Source organism: Schistocerca cancellata, chromosome 12 (genome assembly GCF_023864275.1).
Source record: "Schistocerca cancellata isolate TAMUIC-IGC-003103 chromosome 12, iqSchCanc2.1, whole genome shotgun sequence".
In the NCBI taxonomy this organism is placed as follows: domain Eukaryota; kingdom Metazoa; phylum Arthropoda; class Insecta; order Orthoptera; family Acrididae; genus Schistocerca; species Schistocerca cancellata.
The window spans coordinates 158,132,650-158,153,864 of record NC_064637.1 but is presented as its reverse complement, the minus strand read 5'-3'; the positions used below and the strand labels follow the sequence as shown (position 1 = coordinate 158,153,864).

At 46.8% G+C, this 21,215-nt stretch overlaps 1 protein-coding gene across 1 annotated transcript in view; it reads left to right on the top strand.

Annotated features, from left to right (window-relative positions):
* Positions 1–21,215, top strand: part of LOC126109662 (aminopeptidase N-like) — a 202,144-nt gene that overhangs the window by 94,160 nt on the left and 86,769 nt on the right. The window contains exon 8 of the mRNA XM_049914708.1: positions 14,593–14,749. Coding sequence (XP_049770665.1) covers positions 14,593–14,749 — 157 coding nt within the window. The remainder of the gene's footprint in view (positions 1–14,592; positions 14,750–21,215) is intronic.

The window sequence follows — 21,215 nt, the reverse complement described above, 5'->3', positions numbered from 1 at the left end:
GGTCAGCAACTGGAAGCAGTTAATACCATAAATTATCTGGGAGTACGCACTAGGAGTGATTTAAAATGGAATGATCATATAATGTTGTTTGTCGGTAAAGCAGATGCCAGACTGAGATTCATTGGAAGAATCCTAAGGAAATGCAATCCGAAAACAAAGGAAGTAGGTTACAGTACGCTTGTTCGCCCACTGCTCGAATACTGCTCAGCAGTGTGGGATCCGTACCAGATAGGGTTGATACAAGACATAGAGAAGATCCAACGGAGAGCAGCGCGCTTCGTTACAGGATCATTTAGTAATCGCGAAAGCGTTACGGAGATGATAGATAAACTCCAGTGGAAGACTCTGCAGGAGAGACGCTCAGTAGCTCGGTACGGGCTTTTGTCAAAGTTTCGAGAACATACCTTCACCGAAGAGTCAAGCAGTATATTGCTCCCTCCTACGTATATCTCGCGAAGAGACCGTGAGGATAAAATCAGAGAGATTAGAGCCCACACAGAGGCATACCGACAATCCTTCTTTCCACGAACAATACGAGACTGGAATAGAAGGGAGAACCGATAGAGGTACTGAAGGTACCCTCCGCCACACACCGTCAGGTGGCTTGCGGAGTATGGATGTAGATGTAGATGTAGATGGTCCCGTGTGTCTCGGGCGAATGCACTGTGCCGAACAGCACTCACCATGACTATGTCGCATGCGCAGGCGACTGTAACTTGCGTACAGGCAGAGTCTGCTTTCAGAACAGATCGCGGCGCACCATTCGTCTTCCAAGTGACCCTCTGATGGCACAGTCTAGCTGTGCGTCTCGATGCTGTGGAGTGGGTGTGCGTGCCAGTAGTCTCACCACCAGTAACCAGTTCACAGCAGTTGCTGTTGACACGTCTGCACTCGCAAGCAGCCTTACCCGTGGTGTGGCGGCTGCACGGTCTGCGGCTGCTGCCCTTACAATACGACGATCACGACGGGCGTCTGTACTGTGTGGACGTCCAGAACTTTGTCTGCAGGTATGGGGATGTTGACGCGACCACTGACATCAGTATCGTTGCACAACTGATGCAGCACGTCGTGTGGCAGTTCTCCGAAAGGACCGTCCAGCTACTCGGAATGCCACAATTTGGTCCCATTCAGACTGACTCAGTTGGCTGAAGAAAGGGCGAGTTTGTCTCCACGGCATGGTTCCCTGCTTGCCTCATCCATTTGCACCACACTGAACCTTCTCGCTGTGGACATTCCCTATTAAAGGTGAAGCGCGTGGTTAAATCCGCGGGCCAGAACACAGGCAGTTGGAATTGTGGAATGGGGCCAAAAATGATCCGCTGTCAGTTATGCTCGAACACAAATAACTATATTTAGTTGCCCAAACGTTACAGCGCAAATTTCCGAGCTTGACTATGGACTGAATATGTCACACAGTCTTATGGCTTAAGGGCACATCATCATCATCATCATCATCATCATTTAAGACTGATTATGCCTTTCAGCGTTCAGTCTGGAGCATAGCCCCCCTTATAAGATTCCTCCATGATCCCCTATTCAGTGCTAACATTGGTGCCTCTTCTGATGTTAAGCCTATTACTTCAAAATCGTTCTTAACCGAATCCAGGTACCTTCTCCTCGGTCTGCCCCGACTCCTCCTACCCTCTACTGCTGAATCCATGAGTCTCATGGGTAACCTTGCTTCTCCCATGCGTGTAACATGACCCCACCATCTAAGCCTGTTCGCCCTGACTGCTACATCTATAGAGTTCATTCCCAGTTTTTCTTTGATTTACTCATTGTGGACACCCTCCTGCCATTGTTCCCATCTACTAGTACCTGCAATCATCCTAGCTACTTTCATATCTGTAACCTCAACCTTGTTGATAAGGTAACCTGAATCCACCCAGCTTTCGCTCCCATACAACAAAGTTGGTCGAAAGATTGAACGGTGCACAGATAACTTAGTCTTGGTACTGACTTCCTTCTTGCAGAAGAGAGTAGATCGTAGCTGAGCGCTCACTACATTAGCTTTGCTACACCTCGCTTCCAGTTCTTTCACTATGTTGCCATCCTGTGAGAATATGCATCCTAAGTACTTGAAACCGTCCACCTGTTGTAACTTTGTTCCTCCTATTTGGCACTCCATCTGTTTATATTTCTTTCCCACTGACATTACTTTCGTTTTGGAGATGCTAATCTTCATACCATAGCCCTTACATTTCTGATCTAGCTCTGAAATATTACTTTGCAAACTTTCAATCGAATCTGCCATCACAACTAAGTCATCCGCATATGCGAGACTGCTTATTTTGTGTTCACATATCTTAATCTCACCCCGCCAGTCTATTGTTTTCAACATATGATCCATAAATAATATGAACAACAGTGGAGACAGGTTGCAGCCTTGTCTTACCCCTGAAACTACTCTGAACCATGAACTCAATTTACCGTCAACTCTAACTGCTGCCTGACTATCCATGTAAAGACATTTAATTGCTTGCAAAAGTTTGCCTCGTATTCCATAATCTTGTAGAACAGACAATAACTTCCTCCTAGGAACCCGGTCATATGCCTTTTCTAGATCTATAAAGCATAGATACAATTCCCTGTTCCACTCATAACACTTCTCCATTATTTGCCGTAAGCTAAAGATCTGGTCCTGACAACCTCTAAGAGGCCTAAACCCACACTGATTTTCATCCAATTGGTCCTCAACTAATACTCGCCCTTTCCTTACAACAATACCTGAGAAGATTTTACCCACAACGCTGATTAAAGAGATACCTCTGTAGTTGTTACAATCTTTTCTGTTTCCATGTTTAAAGATTGGTGTGATTACTGCTTTTGTCCAGTCTGATGGAACCTGTCCCGACTCCCAGGCCATTTCAATTATCCTGTGTAGCCATTTAAGACCTGACATTCCACTGTATTTGATGAGTACCGACTTAATTTCATCCACCCCAGCCGCTTTATTGCACTGCAATCTATTGACCATTTTTTCTACTTCCTCAAATGTGATCCTATTTCCATCATCATTCCTATCCCATTCTACCTCGAAATCTGAAACATTACTGATCGCATTTTCACCTACATTGAGCAACTCTTCAAAATATTCCCTCCATCTGCCCAAGGCATCCACAGGATTCACCAGCAGTTTTCCTGACCTGCCCAAAATACTTGTCATTTCCTTCTTACCTTTCTTTCGAAGACTGCTAATTACACTCCAGAATGGTTTTCCAGCAGCTTGACCCATAGTCTCCAACCTGTTTCCAAAGTCTTCCCACGATTTCTTCTTGGATGCTGCAATTATCTATTTGGTTTTGTTTCTTTCTTCAACATAACTTTCTCTGTCTACCTGGGTTCTGGTATGTAGCCATTTTTGATACGCCTTCTTTTTCCTTTTACAGGCTGCCTTGACTGTATCATTCCACCAAGCTGTTTGCTTCTTCCTACTTTTACACACTACTGTTCCAAGACATTCTTTCGCCACTTCTAGTACTGTGTCCCTGTACCTTGTCCATTCCTTTTCCAATGACTGTAATTGACTACATTCAACTAACTGGTACCTTTCTGAGATCGCTGTTATGTACTTGTGCCTGATTTCCTTATCCTGAAGTTTCTCCACTCTTATCCTCCTACATATGGACCTGACCTCCTGCACTTTCGGCCTCACAATCACAATTTCACTGCAGATTAAATAATGATCAGTGTCATCAAAGAATCCCCTGAATACACGTGTGTCCCTCACAGCCTTCCTGAATTCTTGATCTGTTATTATATAGTCAATGACAGATCTGGTTCCCCTGCCTTCTCAAGTATACCGGTGAATGTTCTTATGTTTAAAAAAGAAGTTTGTGATTACTAAGCCCATACTGGCACAGAAATCCAAGAGTTGTTTCCCGTTCCTGTTGGCCTCCATATCCTCTCCAAATTTACCCATAACCTTTTCATACCCTTCTGTTCGATTTCCAATCCTGGCGTTAAAATCACCCATGAGCAGAACACTGTCCTTGTCCTTTACTCTAACAACTACATCACTGAGTGCCTCATAAAAACTATCCATCTTATCTTGATCTGTCCCTTCACAATGCGAATATACTGACACAATCCTAATTTTCTTGCTAGACACTGTCAAATCTGTCCACATCAGTCGTTCGTTTACATACCTTATTGCAACTACGCTGGGTTCCATTTCTTTCCTGATGTAAAGCCCTACACCCCATTGTGCTATTCCTGCTTTGACTCCTGACAGGTAGACCTTGTATTCTCCCACTTCCTCTTCTTTCTCATCCCTTACCCTAATGTCACTAACAGCTAAAACGTCCAGCCCCATCTTACTTGCAGCCTCTGCCAGCTCTACCTTCTTCCCAGAGTAGCCCCCATTGATATTAATAGCTCCCCATCTCATTACCATTTGTTTGCCAAGTCGTATCTTAGGAGTCCCTGGTTTGTCAGTTACAGGTGGGACTCCATCACCTCCAAAGGTCCGAGGCATTTTACTCTGATTGTTGCCAGCATGATATTTAAAGTACCAGGGAAGCAGGTTGCTAGCCTTACTTGCCCTGAGTCCCATTGGGTTTTACCCCTAACGGCTGAGGGACTAACCGGTGGATTTGGTAGTCTTTGCCGTATGAGCACAAAGGTGACCACGACTCAGAATATGTCCGAGATGCCCAGCATTATTCCAAAGTAATTGTTATCCCGACTGTCGGGACCACTTACTTGGCCACTCATACGTTGCCCGTGGTTCATGAACTAGGACATGACTACAGGAACCCACACCATGAACCACCTTAAGGGCACAACCTCTTTAATTTTTAAAACGGGTAAAGTCCCATGATTTTAAATACAACTACAACAAAGTTTCAAAAGGCAGAATGCGCAAGGTTTTATCCTTAAATAATATTTGAAATGAGGCTGAAGGCCCAAACAATCTAAGACTTGACAAGTAAGAAATTTTAATTTTAAAACGACTGAAGGCCCATTATTTAAAAACATAACCACAATAAATTTATCAAAGGCAGGAGGCCCAAGGCTTAGGCCAGAAAAAAAAATGAGGTTGAAGGCCCAAACAATGCGAGACTTAACAAGTAAGAAATTTTCAATTTTAAAACGACTGGAGGCCCATTATCTAAAACCCAACTAAAAGCATACAAATTCCAACCATCAGCTACGAGCCATTAAAATACACAATCAAACACCAATAAGAAAAGCCAGTACAGCCGGCGGCGCTCAGAAGTTTCCGGGGGTCGGTCTGCACTTGAAGTGTTAACATTTGCTTATGGGAACAGGTAGTCGGCCTAACTACACTCCTGGAAATTGAAATAAGAACACCGTGAATTCATTGTCCCAGGAAGGGGAAACTTTATTGACACATTCCTGGGGTCAGATACATCACATGATCACACTGACAGAACCACAGGCACATAGACACAGGCAACAGAGCATGCACAATGTCGGCACTAGTACAGTGTATATCCACCTTTCGCAGCAATGCAGGCTGCTATTCTCCCATGGAGACGATCGTAGAGATGCTGGATGTAGTCCTGTGGAACGGCTTGCCATGCCATTTCCACCTGGCGCCTCAGTTGGACCAGCGTTCGTGCTGGACGTGCAGACCGCGTGAGACGACGCTTCATCCAGTCCCAAACATGCTCAATGGGGGACAGACCCGGAGATCTTGCTGGCCAGGGTAGTTGACTTACACCTTCTAGAGCACGTTGGGTGGCACGGGATACATGCGGACGTGCATTGTCCTGTTGGAACAGCAAGTTCCCTTGCCGGTCTAGGAATGGTAGAACGATGGGTTCGATGACGGTTTGGATGTACCGTGCACTATTCAGTGTCCCCTCGACGGTCACCAGTGGTGTACGGCCAGTGTAGGAGATCGCTCCCCACACCATGATGCCGGGTGTTGGCCCTGTGTGCCTCGGTCGTATGCAGTCCAGATTGTGGCGCTCACCTGCACGGCGCCAAACACGCATACGACCATCATTGGCACCAAGGCAGAAGCGACTCTCATCGCTGAAGACGACACGTCTCCATTCGTCCCTCCATTCACGCCTGTCGCGACACCACTGGAGGCGGGCTGCACGATGTTGGGGCGTGAGCGGAAGACGCCTAACGGTGTGCGGGACCGTAGCCCAGCTTCATGGAGACGGTTGCGAATGGTCCTCGCCGATACCCCAGGAGCAACAGTGTCCCTAATTTGCTGGGAAGTGGCGGTGCGGTCCCCTACGGCACTGCGTAGGATCCTACGGTCTTGGCGTGCATCCGTGCGTCGCTGCGGTCCGGTCCCAGGTCGACGGGCACGTGCACCTTCCGCCGACCACTGGCGTCAACATCGATGTACTGTGGAGACCTCACGCCCCACGTGTTGAGCAATTCGGCGGTACGTCCACCCGGCCTCCCGCATGCCCACTATACGCCCTCGCTCAAAGTCCGTCAACTGCACATACGGTTCACGTCCACGCTGTCGCGGCATGCTACCAGTGTTAAAGACTGCGATGGAGCTCCGTATGCCACGGCAAACTGGCTGACACTGACGGCGGCGGTGCACAAATGCTGCGCAGCTAGCGCCATTCGACGGCCAACACCGCGGTTCCTGGTGTGTCCGCTGTGCCGTGCGTGTGATCATTGCTTGTACAGCCCTCTCGCAGTGTCCGGAGCAAGTATGGTGGGTCTGACACACCGGTGTCAATGTGTTCCTTTTTCCATTTCCAGGAGTGTATATCCGATCCGCCGGCAACCCAAACAAGAGACAGTCAGCGGACCCACCGACAAGACGACTTGCTTTCCACCCGACCAGTACAGAAGGAACTCTAAAGCCAAGGCGTAAAAGGTGTAGCCACCCACAAGCAAGTTTGCATAAGCTGTCAAATCTACACACACTTGTTGAAAAGGACACTTACTGAATTTTGCGTCAGCGGCCAGGGCAGGTAACCGGAACGCTAACGGCCACAAGGCGGAAAATTCCGCTGATGAACTTGGACTTCAAATAACCGAAATATAGTTAAACTCTACTGGATGGTGGCCAAACCTTCGCCAACTCGAACACTCGCTGTTGCTCACGGAAATACCCCCCCCCCCCTTCCCTCAAACAGCGAACCGTGAAAACCAACGGCACAATGTGAACAGTCTGGCTACGGTACTTAAATCACCACTCAACTCTGATGTCCCGGGTCGGTGAACCACGAACCCCTTAGCAATCGGAACAGCTCCCACACACTCCAACACTGCGTAGAGACTGCCAGCGACCCCGGTCCACTCCGCCACGCGGAAATTTCCTGGCTGATCCACACCAACCGACGAACCCACTGCCAGTGGGCTGACAACATTTAAAACAAGTTGCCAGTGGTGGAAATGACACTAACTACACACACTGTTTGACAATCACATGCATGAAGACTTGAACGATACTAAACAGTGGCTGTGCAATCACGAAGAGAAATCGGGAGTCGATACACACACACACACATACACACACACACAGCCAACCCATAACCGATCGGCAAGCCAAATCACGTCTTCCGGTAGCACGACCGACTGACGATCCACGAAGATCGTCCCTCGCTCAAGTAATGTGTGGCGGCAACTGTCGGGCGAGCCACGGACATCCGGGCCTCACTGCTGCTCCATCTGGCTGAACTAGTGCTGCGTTCCAACTCCCCGGCTGGGAGGTTGGAACTGCACTCCTGGCTCGTTCCAACTCACTCCAAGACAGACGACCACCGGGAAGTAATAGCAGTCCAGGAAAGACAACACGTGAGGGCTATATCGATAGGCGCTGCTGCTGCCTCTCACGGGAATACCATACAGGAACTCAGTGACAACAGATATTGAAACTAACATATCGAGGTGGCAGCATGCAGAAAAAAGGATGTAAGATAAGAGATGGCACGAGCGCGAGCCACGCACTGCACATATGGTGCTCTGGCAGCTGTACCACTACGCTATTCGTGGACGACGTTGAAACCATTATCAGTACATTTACTAACCCCAAAACCATTACCAGTACATTTACTATCTCTGAAACCATTATCAGTACATTTGCTATCCCCAAAACCATTATCAGTACATTTACTATCCCCAAAACCAGTATCAGTACATTTACTATCCCTGAAACCCTTATCAGTATATTTACTATCCCCAAAACCATCATCAGTACATTTACTATCCCTGAAACCATTATCAGTACATTTACTATCCTCAAAACCATTATCAGTACGTTTACTATCCCCAAAACCATTATCAGTACATTTACTATCCCAAAAACCATTATCAGTACATATACTATCCCCGAAACCATTATCAGTACATTTACTGTCCCAAACCATTATCAGTACATTTACTATCCCAAAAACCATTATCAGTACATATACTATCCCCGAAACCATTATCAGTACATTTACTGTCCCAAACCATTATCAGTACATTTACTATCCCTGAAACCATTATCAGTACATTTACTATCCTCAAAACAATTATCAGTACATTTACTATCCCCAAAACCATTATCAGTACATTTAGTATCCCCGAAACCATTATCAGTACATTTACTGTCCCTGAAACCATTATCAGTACATTTACTGTCCCTGAAACCATTATCAGTACATTTACTATCCCTGAAACCATTATCAGTACATCTACTATCCCCAAAACCATTATCAGTACATTTACCATCCCCGAAACCATTGTCAGTACGTTTACTATCCCCAAAACCGATATCAGTACATTTACTGTCCCTGAAACCATTATCAGTACATTTACTCTCCCTGAAACCATTATCAGTACATTTACTATCCCCGAAACCATTATCAATACTTTTTTTTTTATTTTGGTCATAAGTCTACTGACTGGTTTGATGTCGCCCACCACGAATTCCTTTCCTGTGCTAACCTCTTCATCTCAGAGTATCACTTGCAACCTACGTCCTCAATTATTTGCTTGGCGTATTCCAATCTCTGTCTTCCTCTACAGTTTTTGCCCTCTGCAGCTCCCTCTAGTACCATGGAAGTCATTCCCCCATGTCTTAGCAGATGTTCTGTCATCCTGTCCCTTCTCCTTATCAGTGTTTTCCACATATTCCTTTCCTCTCCGATTCTGCGTAGAACCTCCTCATTCCTTACCTTATCAGTCCACCTAATTTTCAACATTCGTCTATAGCACCACATCTCAAATGCTTCGAGTCTCTTCTGTTCAGGTTTTCCCACAGTCCATGTTTCACTAGTAAAGGAAACGAAAGAAAAATTCGGAGTAGGTATTAAAATTCATGGAGAAGAAATAAAAACTTTGAGGTTCGCCGATGACATTGTAATTCTGTCAGAGACAGCAAAGGACTTGGAAGAGCAGTTGAATGGAATGGACAGTGTCTTGAAAGGAGGATATAAGATGAACATCAACAAAAGCAAAACAAGGATAATGGAATGTAGTCTAATTAAGTCGGGTGATGCTGAGGGAATTAGATTAGGAAATGAGACACTTGAAGTAGTAAAGGAGTTTTGCTATTTGGGGAGCAAAATAACTGATGATGGTCGAAGTAGAGAGGATATAAAATGTAGGCTGGCAATGGCAAGGAAAGCGTTTCTGAAGAAGAAAAATTTGTTAACATCTAATATTGATTTAAGTGTCAGGAAGTCATTTCTGAAAGTATTTGTATGGAGTGTAGCCATGTATGGAAGTGAAACATGGACGATAAATAGTTTGGACAAGAAGAGAATAGAAGCTTACGAAATGTGGTGCTACAGAAGAATGATGAAGATTAGATGGGTAGATCACATAACTAATGAGGAAGTATTGAATTGGATTGGGGAGAAGAGAAGTTTGTGACACAACTTGACCAGAAGAAGGGATCGGTTGGTAGGACATGTTCTGAGGCATCAAGGGATCACCAATTTAGTATTGGAGGGCAGCGTGGAGAGTAAAAATCGTAGAGGGAGACCAAGAGATGAATACACTAAGCAGACTCAGAAGGATGTAGGTTGCAGTAGGTACTGGGAGATGAAAAAGCTTGCACAGCATAGAGTAGCATGGAGAGCTGCATCAAACCAGTCTCAGGACTGAAGACCACAACAACAACAATGTTTCACTACCATACAATGCTGTACTCCAGACGCACATCCTCAGAAATTTCTTCCTCAAATTAAGGCCAGTATTTGATATTAGTAGACTTCTCTAGGCCAGAAATGCCTTTTTTTCCATAGCGAGTCTGCTTTTGATGTTCTCCTTGCTCCGTCCGTCGTTGGTTATTTTACTGCCTAGGTAGCAGAATTCCTTAACTTCATTGACTTCGTGACCATCAATCCTGATGTTAAGTTTCTCGCTGTTCTCATTTACACTACTTCTCATTACCTTCGTCTTTCTCCGATTTACTCTCAAACCATACTTTGTACTCATTGGACTGTTCATTCCGTTCAGCAGATCGTTTAATTCTTCTTCACTTTCACTCAGGATAGCAATGTCATCAGCGAATCGTATCATTGATATCCTTTCGCCTTGTATTTTAATTCCACTCCTGAACCTTTCTTTTATTTCCATCATTGCTTCCTCGATGTACAGATTGAAGAGTAGGGGCGAAAGGCTACAGCCTTGTCTTACACCCTTCTTAATACGAGCACTTCGTTCTTGATCGTCCACTCTTATTATTCCCTCTTGGTTGTTGTACATATTGTATATGACCCGTCTCTCCCTATAGCTTACCCCTACTTTTTTCAGAATCTCGAACAGCTTGCACCATTTTATATTGTCGAACGCTTTTTCCAGGTCGACAAATCCTATGAAAGTGTCTTGATTTTTCTTTAGCCTTGCTTCCATTATTAGCCTCTCTCGTCCCTTTACTTTTCCTAAAGCCAAACTGATCGTCACCTAGCGCATTCTCAATTTTCTTTTCCATTCTTCTGTATATTATTCTTGTAAGCAGCTTCGATGCATGAGCTGTTAAGCTGATTGTGCGATAATTCTCGCACTTGTCAGCTCTTGCCGTCTTCGGAATTGTGTGGATGATGCTTTACCGAAAGTCAGATGGTATATCGCCAGACTCATATATTCTACACACCAACGTGAATAGTCGTTTTGTTGCCACTTCCCCCAATGTTTTTAGAAATTCTGATGGAATGTTATCTATCCCTTCTGCCTTATTTGACCGTAAGTCCTCCAAAGCTCTTTTAAATTCCGATTCTAATACTGGGTCCCCTATCTCTTCTAAATCGACTCCTGTTTCTTCTTCTCTCACATCAGACAAATCTTCACCCTCATAGAGGCTTTCAATGTATTCTTTCCACCTATCTGCTCTCTCCTCTGCATTTAACAGTGGAATTCCCGTTGCACTCTTAATGTTACCACCGTTGCTTTTAATGTCACCAAAGGTTGTTTTGACTTTCCTGTATGCTGAGTCTGTCCTTCCGACAATCATATCGATGTCTTTACATTTTTCCTGCAGCCATTTCGTCTTAGCTTCCCTGCACTTCCTATTTATTTCATTCCTCAGCGACTTGTATTTCTGTATTCCTGATTTTCCCGGAACATGTTTGTACTTCCCCCTTTCATCAATCAGTTGAAGTATTTCTTCTGTTACCCATGGTTTCTTCGCAGCTACTTTCTTTGTACCTATGTTTTCCTTCCCAACTTACATTTACTATCCCGAAAACGATTATCAGTACATTTAATATCTCGCAGGTGGTATATGCCATCATTTTCAGATGTACTAAATTTTTCCCAGCAGTCTACTTACACTGTAAAGTGCTTCGAAGAGGGTAGTTACGTCTTACCGTTCACATTCTGTATGAATATGTGGGGAGCATGATCGCTTAAGGGCCTCCTTGCATGCTGTAACTAGTTGCACTTCTTCAGCTTCTCGTAGCGTATTTCATGACTAAATATTTCATAGGTCGATGGTCGGATGTTAGTATCCGATGGACACAATACTTCAGCAAGTGATCACGTTGCCATCGTCGGGCTGATGAAGTTACCACTTTAGGGTCTGCGTGGTGCTTTTTTTTGCCCTTCATCCGTACCCCATCCCTCTGATTTGCCAGTCAGTCCAAAGTCCACACCCAGCATCTCCTCCCTTATTCCTCCTGACGTCTCGTTGACCTATTCTAGATTCATATCCTAGATTCACGCGTGCTGGTAGCACCTATCCTGTTCCTCCACCTCGCCTCAAAATCAGTTCGTTGTGGGAACCAAACTGACTGTGGGTCCTGAGACCTTGCGGAAGGGTGTGGCCATTCTTTAATGACTCAGTCCCAGAAGTGGCATGTCTCTGTCAGAAAATCAGTATGGCCGTAATCCATTCTACATAATTTCGATAGGTAGTGTTTCACGACTTTTGACTTGTTAGGCTCATACACTTTGGTATGTCATTGACGCCCTTGGAAATACTCTTCGACAGTATGCACTGTCTGACCTTTACGTCCTGCCTCATTGGCAAGATATCCAATAGACTGTAGTCTGAGGTCATCTCTGACACTACCAAGCAGTGTCCGTGGTTTAGATTTTCTTCACGATCCCTGTAGAGTAAAATGTAGGAGGTTGCATCACATGCCTAGGTTCCTCATTTGATACTGGCTCTCGAAATTTTGTACGCAGTCTTTCGCGAAATAATTGCGACCTAAGAGCAAGTGTCTGCCATTTCTGGTCTTTCAGAATCTCGGCGAATCTCACCTATAGGTCGGACAGACCTGTGACCATTCGTTCTCCCCTTATTTGTACATATTCAATAGTCCTACCTGGTGCGGCACCCACACAACTGATCAATATTCCAAGTTGGGTCAGATGGGTGTTTCGTATTCCGTCTTCTTCGCAGGCAGATTTCATTTTCCCCCTATCCTGCTAATGAACCAAAATCTGTTTCACATGATCCTGTGTCTGTGTAATCATCCCATTTTAAAAATCCAACATTTATCACACCTAGATGTTTATATGAGTCTGCTGGTTCCAAATGTGACTCACTGATATTGTACTCATGGGAAACATTTTGAATTATGTGAAACACAAAATTTTACATTTCTGAACATTTGAAGCAAGTTTCCAATTATTGTACAACATCTTACAATAATATATGTGAATATTTGTACAGCTTTTCCAAATAATACCTCACAACTACATAATCTGAAATTAGTCTGACGTTCCTGTTATGTCGTCTGCCAGTTATGTATTTCGTGGCGCATGCTGGTGGTTTGTCTGTAGTGTCGTCTCCTTCACTCTGTGCTCGTCATTTGCACCTGAGAGCCCTTTTCTCTCGCAACAAACATCGTGGCAGACTGCACTTTAATCACCCTTACGGTTTTGGACCACTCGATTTGATACGTGGGGACAGAGAACAGACACTGACAGACGGCATGAGAGGTGTAGTAAACACCCAACTGTCATAGGCAAGTCGACAAACGAGGTAGAGACATCTCAGCAACACGACCAGTCTGATTCGAACTCCACTGCTTCCATGAGGAATGTACGACAACGAGTGGAACTCTAGGTTTGTCAGTAGCTACATCTCGTCAGTTAGGACTCTCAGTCCTTGTTCACTGTACATATGCTTGGAGCCCGCTTCCCTGGGGCCCCTTGCAGCCACTGGCTGGCTGTCTACAATAATAACTGTTGGCGACAGAGGCCACAGTATACTGGCTTCAGCAATGGGTCGGTCTTCATACATACCTCGATAATGACGACATCAATGTGGCTCTCCATGGACACAGTTTGACAGTTTCTAGTCTAGGCCATCAGCAGAAAGTAATCCCCTTGAAAATGTCGAAATCTTCGACCATGGATTGTGTGCGAAATAGCTGAGAATCTTCTGCACTCTAGCCTCAATAGAAGTCTGGTCTGTACACTCTCTCTTCATTCTCTATACAGTTAAATGAATCAGTACAGTTCCTCATGGACACTGGTTGACAGTGCCCACACCCTATCAGTGGTAAAAGGTGCTACTCTTTGGAGTGACTGTTTAGAAAATAGGTAAGAATCTGGGGTGGTCTAGCCTCAACAGTGGGTAAATCACTCCATCTGTGGGACTACCTTTTCACTTATTGTGCAGTTAAAAGTAACATGGAAATTCTGTGATTTCTTGTCGGTAGTTTTCATTCCTGGCCAATGATCGAAAGTGAACTGTTTTGAAGGACTGACCCTTCAGACAAAGATTGTATGTGGACTGTCTGAGAACCTGGTGAATTATGGTTGCAGTGTTTGGTATGGACAGCCGGTGGTACTCTCTCTTCACGCAGTATGGTTCCTTGTGAGCCCTGGTCAATGTTCTCCACCCATGGCCAGTGGTACAGAGTGTTCCCATTCTTTAACAGACTAAATTTTTGGGGAGCGTTTTTGGAAATGGTGCTTGATGCTGTTGGTAGATACTCTGACTCCCTGCTAATTGACAGAAAAGTGTTTGAGTGTCTCATGGGTCTTGAGCTACTAGATACATTGTGGTGCAAATTGGGGCCCCTCTGACAATGCAAAAGAAACACCTTGGTAGCATTACCCATAGACACTTAAATGATCAGACACACTTACAAACTTTGCCACTGCTTTTGAACTGTGATGACACTGGGCTACCTGTCTCGTTTAGTGGCGTTATGCATCGGTGATTCAGGCTTGACGACTTGTGTCTCGGTCTGACAGGTGGAGACCGACTGGAAGCTGGACGAGCAGTTTGTCGTGATGTACGTGCACGTCGGCCTCTCGTCTGACTCCTCCAGCTCTTCACAGCCACTCACCGCCCCTGCGGGCAGTCCGTCTGAGGTGATGGCCCGCTTCGACGACATCGCCTACGACAAGGGTAAGTCGCCGTGGTGCAACGCTTCCGATTCGTTATCACACAGCTGCAAGTATGCCTGTTTTGCAGTGCTGTGTATCTGTAGATGTAGATTTACATACCTGTTTTTTCGGCATTTGGTTGTTTCGGATACAAAGTTTTTCCAATACGTTGTTCAACAGCTGTCTTCAATTTCAAGCCGTATATTCCCACAAATGAATGCCAATTTCGTGTATGACTCCAGTCAATTGCAAAATCAATTACAGCTTTTGCATCCAACTGTTGAACTCGTTGTCTAAACTCTTCTTCTGTAAATGGTCGATCTCTCGCTTCCTTTAGCAGATTATCGTATCCTACGTCGTGCTCTTTAGCAATGGCATCTGCTCCACTGCGCGGTGCGTCTATATTTATAGGATTAGTTGAATGTGTACAGAACAAAGGATATACACTCCTGGAAATGGAAAAAAGAACACATTGACACCGGTGTGTCAGACCCACCATACTTGCTCCGGACACTGCGAGAGGGCTGTACAAGCAATGATCACACGCACGGCACAGCGGACACACCAGGAACCGCGGTGTTGGCCGTCGAATGGCGCTAGCTGCGCAGCATTTGTGCACCGCCGCCGTCAGTGTCAGCCAGTTTGCCGTGGCATACGGAGCTCCATCGCAGTCTTTAACACTGGTAGCATGCCGCCACAGCGTGGACGTGAACCGTATGTGCAGTTGACGGACTTTGAGCGAGGGCGTATAGTGGGCATGCGGGAGGCCGGGTGGACGTACCGCCGAATTGCTCAACACGTGGGGCGTGAGGTCTCCACAGTACATCGATGTTGTCGCCAGTGGTCGGCGGAAGGTGCACGTGCCCGTCGACCTGGGACCGGACCGCAGCGACGCACGGATGCACGCCAAGACCGTAGGATCCTACGCAGTGCCGTAGGGGACCGCACCGCCACTTCCCAGCAAATTAGGGACACTGTTGCTCCTGGGGTATCGGCGAGGACCATTCGCAACCGTCTCCATGAAGCTGGGCTACGGTCCCGCACACCGTTAGGCCGTCTTCCGCTCACGCCCCAACATCGTGCAGCCCGCCTCCAGTGGTGTCGCGACAGGCGTGAATGGAGGGACGAATGGAGACGTGTCGTCTTCAGCGATGAGAGTCGCTTCTGCCTTGGTGCCAATGATGGTCGTATGCGTGTTTGGCGCCGTGCAGGTGAGCGCCAAAACCAGGACTGCATACGACCGAGGCACACAGGGCCAACACCCGGCATCATGGTGTGGGGAGCGATCTCCTACACTGGCCGTACACCACTGGTGATCGTCGAGGGGACACTGAATAGTGCACGGTACATCCAAACCGTCATCGAACCCATCGTTCTACCATTCCTAGACCGGCAAGGGAACTTGCTGTTCCAACAGGACAATGCACGTCCGCATGTATCCCGTGCCACCCAACGTGCTCTAGAAGGTGTAAGTCAACTACCCTGGCCAGCAAGATCTCCGGATCTGTCCCCATTGAGCATGTTTGGGACTGGATGAAGCGTCGTCTCACGCGGTCTGCACGTCCAGCACGAACGCTGGTCCAACTGAGGCGCCAGGTGGAAATGGCATGGCAAGCCGTTCCACAGGACTACATCCAGCATCTCTACGATCGTCTCCATGGGAGAATAGCAGCCTGCATTGCTGCGAAAGGTGGATATACACTGTACTAGTGCCGACATTGTGCATGCTCTGTTGCCTGTGTCTATGTGCCTGTGGTTCTGTCAGTGTGATCATGTTATGTATCTGACCCCAGGAATGTGTCAATAAAGTTTCCCCTTCCTGGGACAATGAATTCACGGTGTTCTTATTTCAATTTCCAGGAGTGTACATTACGTTATCAAACAGCACGTGTCGGGCAACCTTTTGCTGGCGTGGGTGCTTGCTCAGATAATTGTCCTAAAAGGACAAATTATCTCGGCGGGACAGTGACGCCGCCATCGCGACCTTGGGACCCCGGGGGGCCCCATTTTTTTTGTCAGTGGCTGACGCTCGAATCATGAAACGACGCAGTCATGTTTTCGATTCATGGGACTCGTAGTTGGCGATGCCATTGGGTCAACGTGGGAACACATGGAGTTCGTTTGCGACAGAGGGACGTTTCTCAAAAATGTGGACTGAATCATTTGTGCCTGCACCAGCATCTTTCTCAGTCGTCAGCTCTGCCAGACACCGCCGCCTGTACCGCTTTATGCAGTGGACAATTGTGACTTCCACATGCTGTGATGAGGCATCGGACGCCTTGTCACCCGCCCTTCATCGACCTCCACAGATCCTCACTGTGCCACCACGTGAATGGCTGACCAGCTTCGCAGTTTGTGAGATGCTCGTTCCCAGGCATGACAATATCGCCTTCGTCACAGTCGTCTATGTCAGTGGATTTCCCCATCTGCGGCCTGTACTGCTGGTGGAATAAATGCCCATTTATCTGTGATCCGCTTATGCACACAGTCCTTTCAGTTGAAGGTGACCACCGCCTATGTTCGATATCAAAATGCAGTAGCCAACACAGGTGCAGGTGGCATTAGCAGCAGTGGAGTATATACAGGGTGTTTCTGTAAGAGTGTCCAAAAATTTAACAGGACATAGAGGATGCTCCACAGAATAATTTGAGGTAGGGAACTTGGGGTCAGAGAAGCCAGGAGACAATAGGAATAACATCACCTTACTGTGTACTCTTTTATACAGTTAACTGCAAATACCACCACGGACACCATGTACATACCATTTGCACTGTATCTTACAAAATGTGCTGGAACTTGCAGCAGTCAACGTCAATGCAAGTATGACACTGGTGAACAAGGTTCTGAAGCACTCTGGTGTGTCAAATCGCATCACAGGCAGATACTATTCTGTCAACTAATGCCATTTCTATATCCACTGGGGTCTCGTACACAAGTGACATTAGATATCCCCACAGGAAATAATGAAGGGGATTCAGGTCAGGTGACCTCGCAGGCCATGACACACACTCCTGGAAATTGAAATAAGAACACCGTGAATTCATTGTCCCAGGAAGGGGAAACTTTATTGACACATTCCTGGGGTCAGATACATCACATGATCACACTGACAGAACCACAGGCACATAGACACAGGCAACAGAGCATGCACAATGTCGGCACTAGTACAGTGTATATCCACCTTTCGCAGCAATGCAGGCTGCTATTCTCCCATGGAGACGATCGTAGAGATGCTGGATGTAGTCCTGTGGAACGGCTTGCCATGCCATTTCCACCTGGCGCCTCAGTTGGACCAGCGTTCGTGCTGGACGTGCAGACCGCGTGAGACGACGCTTCATCCAGTCCCAAACATGCTCAATGGGGGACAGATCCGGAGATCTTGCTGGCCAGGGTAGTTGACTTACACCTTCTAGAGCACGTTGGGTGGCACGGGATACATTCGGACGTGCATTGTCCTGTTGGAACAGCAAGTTCCCTTGCCGGTCTAGGAATGGTAGAACGATGGGTTCGATGACGGTTTGGATGTACCGTGCACTATTCAGTGTCCCCTCGACGATCACCAGTGGTGTACGGCCAGTGTAGGAGATCGCTCCCCACACCATGATGCCGGGTGTTGGCCCTGTGTGCCTCGGTCGTATGCAGTCCTGATTGTGGCGCTCACCTGCACGGCGCCAAACACGCACACGACCATCATTGGCACCAAGGCAGAAGCGACTCTCATCGCTGAAGACGACACGTCTCCATTCGTCCCTCCATTCACGCCTGTCGCGACACCACTGGAGGCGGGCTGCACGATGTTGGGGCGTGAGCGGAAGACGGCCTAACGGTGTGCGGGACCGTAGCCCAGCTTCATGGAGACGGTTGCGAATGGTCCTCGCCGATACCCCAGGAGCAACAGTGTCCCTAATTTGCTGGGAAGTGGCGGTGCGGTCCCCTACGGCACAGCGTAGGATCCTACGGTCTTGGCGTGCATCCGTGCGTCGCTGCGGTCCGGTCCCAGGTCGACGGGCACGTGCACCTTCCGCCGACCACTGGCGACAACATCGATGTACTGTGGAGACCTCACGCCCCACGTGTCGAGCAATTCGGCGGTACGTCCACCCGGCCTCCCGCATGCCCACTATACGCCCTCGCTCAAAGTCCGTCAACTGCACATACAGTTGACGTCCACGCTGTCACGGCATGCTACCAGTGTTAAAGACTGCGATGGAACTCCGTATGCCACGGCAAACTGGCTGACACTGACGGCGGCGGTGCACAAATGCTGCGCAGCTAGCGCCATTCGACGGCCAACACCGCGGTTCCTGGTGTGTCCGCTGTACCGTGCGTGTGATCATTGCTTGTACAGCCCTCTCGCAGTGTCCGGAGCAAGTATGGTGGGTCTGACACAGCGGTGTCAATGTGTTCTTTTTTCCATTTCCAGGAGTGTATAATCTCCCCCTTCCAATCCAGCGACCAAGAAATACAGCAGTGAGAAGGTTGTGGACATTTACCCTGAAGAGAGGCGGTGTACCATCATGGTGTATCCAAATCCTCTCACGAAGAGTCAAGGGTACGTTCTCCAACAATTTAGGTAGAACTGTTTGCACAAATCTCAAGTACAGGTGGCCTTTCAGATGGCCAGGTGGAAGATGTGGCCCAATCAGATTGTCACCTGCAACTCCAGCCCAGATATTCACAGCAAAACGCACTTGATATTGTGATTCTAATACAGCTTGAGGGTTCTCCTCATCCCACACATGGTTATTCCTGTTGTTCGAAATACTTATGGATAAGTGAAGTAGAGAAAACCTTGCATCATGACTTCCTAGTAATCAGACTCGTCCTTGTTTCCTTGCAGGAAATAAAAAGTGTACAAGCAAATAAACAGCAGAGTACTTTTAAATTTGTACCTATGTTAGTTGTAAAGGAGCTGGAAAACAACAATGCAAGACAAAGCAGTAGAGAAGTTTACTTCTATATCTCTATAAGCTGCCTTCTCTGACCCCAGGTTCCCTGTGTCAAATTCTTCAGTGGAGCATTTTCTACATCCTGTTACATTTATGCTCACTCTTACGGAAAGACCCTGTATAAAGCGTGTCGGGGAGACGCGGAAAACAATGCAGTCGTTGTCCAAATGCGGAAATAGAGCGACTTATCTGCCGTACAAAACCGCACGGTCATTGGCTTTCGCACGAAGGGTGGAAACATTCCCGAAACCGCTAAGCTTACAGACTGTTCACATGCTGCTGTGGTTAAAGGATCAGTGCACGGCAAAGTGGCAGTATTCAAAACCGTCACTGAAGCAGCTGGGGTGCACCGTGGGCTGTACATCACAGGGGTGAAAGGCGGCTGTGGACATGTGTACGGGCAAACAGACGTGTAACTTTATAAAAGACATCACATTTACACCAGTAACTGTAACATTTTTTTATTTCAGGATTGCAATTTCGGCATTAGGCCATTATCAAGTGAAGCTGAAAATACAGAATGGTTTTTAAACTATTTAGTAAAATCGTTGTGTATCTTCATATTCTGCCGATTACACAGGATAATAATGAAATTGCGTGAGCATGTTACTTACATGTTATGGCTATTAGGCCATGTCAATCTAAAATGAGCTGACACATTTATAAGTCTTTTTTTCTTTATTGTGCTTTCATTCCTGTGCCCCATATGGGCAGGGGAGGACTGTCGGCGGCACAGTCCGCCACTCTTCAGCCGAGTGACATGACAACTAAAACAAGAATAAAATGCTACATATATAAGGCGATAAAAAGGGGAATATAAAACTGAGTACAGGGAGACAATGGAGGTAAAAATACACTGACAGGGACATGTTCATGGGGGGACAATTGAAAAAGTCACCATAAAGTTAAAAAAACACATTTGGCGATTCTTAAAACACATGCACAGGTTAAAACTCGGCCACAGTATTAAAAACACTCCAGAACAACACACTTAAAACCGACTTGGAGCACACACGATGAAGAATAAAACTGCCAGGTGGGACCTGCCGAGGGAAAGGTCAGAGAGGATGGAAAAGGAGGGGAGAGCATGGGGCAGCAGGGAAGGGGGCGGGATGAAGAGAGTAGGGGCGTCAGCGGGTACACTAAGAGGCAGGAGACACGTAGGGTGGGAGATGAAGAGCGAAGACAAGGCACGAGGTAGTGCAGAGACACTGAAAGGGAACACAAGAAAGGGAGGGCATTTATATGTCATTGTCATTACTATTAAATAAACTGGTGACGCTGTTACATAGTGCGAGCACACATATCCATATGTCATACAACAAAGTCTGTAGACACTCATGTTCGTTGGCCCATCACTAGTCATATATGCACTAAACAGCAGCGGCAGATTACTGTTTACAGGCTACTGGTACCAGTTTTGGCGCGAAAACGGATTAGAGATATTGTTTTGCTCTGTGTGGAGCGCCATTGCCATCCAGTCACTGTACTATGAAGCATAAAGTGTGTCTCGTTGTGCCACTATAATATCTTACATAA